The sequence below is a fragment of the Penaeus monodon genome, chromosome 38 (assembly GCF_015228065.2).
Source record: "Penaeus monodon isolate SGIC_2016 chromosome 38, NSTDA_Pmon_1, whole genome shotgun sequence".
Classification (NCBI taxonomy): domain Eukaryota; kingdom Metazoa; phylum Arthropoda; class Malacostraca; order Decapoda; family Penaeidae; genus Penaeus; species Penaeus monodon.
The window spans coordinates 1,902,261-1,904,684 of NC_051423.1; the positions used below are offsets into that span (position 1 = coordinate 1,902,261).

Sequence of the window (2,424 nt, forward strand, 5' to 3'; positions counted from 1 at the left end):
TTGGTTCTGGTGTTGTTGGTTGTTGGTGTCTGGTGTTTGTGGTTGGTTCTGGTGTTGTGGTTGGTTCTGGTGTTGTGGTTGGTTCCTGTGTTGTGGTTGTTGGTTCGGTGTGTGGTTGGTTCTGGTGTTGTGGTGTTGGTTCTGGTTGTGCTGGTTGGTGTTGTTGTTGGTTCTGGTGTTGTTTTTGGTTCTGGTGTTGTGGTTGTTGTTTCTGGTGCTGTTGTTGTTGGTTCTGGTGTTGAGGTTGTTGGTTCTGGTGTTGTGGTTGGTTGTGGTGTTGGTTCTGGTGTTGTGGTTGTTGGTTCGGGTGTTGTGGTTGGTTGTGGTGTTGTGGTTGGTTCTGGTGTTGTGGTTGGTTCTGATGTTGTTTTTGGTTCTGGTGTTGTGGTTGTTTCTGGTGTTGTTGGTTCTGGTGTTGTGGTTGTTGTTTCTGGTGTTACGGTTGTTGGTTCTGATGTTGTGGTTGGTTCTGGTGTTGTTGTTGGTTCTGGTGTTGTCGGTGGTTCTGGTGTTGTGGTTGTTGTTGTTGGTTCTGGTGTTGTGGTTGTTGTTGTTGGTTCTGGTGTTGTTGTTGTTGGTTCTGGTGTTGTTGTTGTTGGTTCTGGTGTTGTGGTTGTTTCTGATGTTGTGGTTGGTTGTGGGGTTGTTTTTGGTTCTGGTGTTGTGGTTGGTTCTGGTGTTGTGGTTGGTTCTGGTGTTGTGTTGGTTCTGGTGTTGTGGTTGGTTCTGGTGTTGGTTGTTGGTTCTGGTGTTGTGGCTGGTTCTGGTGTTGTTGTTGGTTCTGGTGTTGTTTTTGTTTCTGGTGTTGTGGTTGTTGTTTCTGGTGTTGTGGTTGTTGGTTCTGGTGTTGTGGTTGTTGGTTCTGGTGTTGTGGTTGTTGGTTCTGGTGTTGTGGTTGTTGGTTCTGGTGTTGTGGTTGTTGGTTCTGGTGTTGTGGTTGTTGGTTCTGGTGTTGTGGTTGTTGGTTCTGGTGTTGTGGTTGTTGGTTCTGGTGTTGTGGTTATTGGTTCTGGTGTTGTTGTAGTTGTTGGTTCTGGTGTTGTGGTTGTTGGTTCTGGTGTTGTGGTTGTTGGTTCTGGTGTTGTGGTTGTTGGTTCTGGTGTTGTGGTTGTTGGTTCTGGTGTTGTGGTTGTTGTTTCTGGTGTTGTTGTTGTTGTTGGTTCTGGTGTTGTGGTTGTTGGTTCTGGTGTTGTGGACGATGACGCTGTGGATGAATGAAAAATCAGAATATTTTCATATTTTTCAAAACACAAAGGAAACTGAAGGCTATACATACGTCACTTTTAATTGGAAGGAGCGAATAACAAAAAGGATAAAAGAAAAGAAAGAATGAAAGAAAAGAAAAGAAAAAAGAAAAAACACAAACTACATAAAATACAACCGATGTACAACCGCAGTTAGCAATGTGTACAAAGGCATTCGTGAATTTCGTAAAAGTATATATATATATATATATATATATATATATATATATATATATATATATATATATATATGTCCTTTTGTATATGTATATATATATGAATGAAAAAATAATTCCTTACGGCTCAAATTTTGATATTTACTTCCAAATATAACTGGTAATGCAGTTGTACTTGAGGTTCCTGAGGTTGTAGCTGTTGTAGTTGTAGAAGGTGAGGCCGGAAATGTGGTTGTAGTTTGTGGAGTTGTTGTTGTTAATGACAGAGCTGTTGCTGTTGTTATCGATGGCACTATTGTGGTTGTAGTTTCTTGTCCTGTTGTTGTGATGGTTAATACTAGCTTTGTGGTTGTTGATTCTGGTATTGTTGTTGTATTGGCAGTTGCCACTAGTGTTGTGTATGTTGGTTTTGGTGTTGTGGTTGGCTCTGGTGTTGTTGGTTCTGGTTGTGGTTGTTGGTTCTGGTGTTGTGTTTGTTGGTCCTGTTGTTGTGGTTGTTGGTTCTGATGTTGTGGTTGGTTCTGGTGTTGTGGTTGGTTCTGGTGTTGTGGTTGTTGGTTCTGATGTTGTTGGTTCTGGTGTTGTGGTTGTTGTTGGTTCTGGTGTTGTGGTTGTTGTTGGTTCTGGTGTTGTGGTTGTTGTTGGTTGTGGTGTTGTTGGTTGTGGTGCTGTTGTTGGTTGTGGTGCTTGGTTCTTGGTTCTGGTGTTGTGGTTGGTTCTGGTGTTGTTGTTGGTTCTGGTGTTGTGGTTGGTTCTGGTGTTGTGGTTGGTTCTGGTGTTGTGGTTGTTGGTTCTGGTGTTGTGGTTGTTGGTTCTGGTGTTGTGGTTGTTGGTTCTGGTGTTGTTGTTGGTTCTGGTGTTGTGGTTGTTGGTTCTGGTGTTGTTGTTGGTTCTGGTGTTGTTGTTGGTTCTGGTGTTGTGGTTGTTGGTTCTGGTGTTGTTGGTTCTGGTGTTGTGGTTGTTGGTTCTGGTGTTGTGTTGTTGGTTCTGGTGTTTGGTTCTGG

General features: G+C 42.7%; 1 protein-coding gene across 1 annotated transcript; it reads right to left on the reverse strand.

Annotated features, from left to right (window-relative positions):
- Positions 1-515: 515 nt before the first annotated feature.
- LOC119597129 (platelet glycoprotein Ib alpha chain-like) lies at positions 516-1,070 on the reverse strand (the record flags this gene model as incomplete). The annotated part of the gene is made up of 2 exons (XM_037946634.1): positions 516-569; positions 1,023-1,070. Coding segments are annotated over 2 exons (102 nt in total), but the record flags the coding sequence as incomplete, so codon positions are not given.
- Between the last annotated feature and the right edge of the window lie 1,354 nt (positions 1,071-2,424).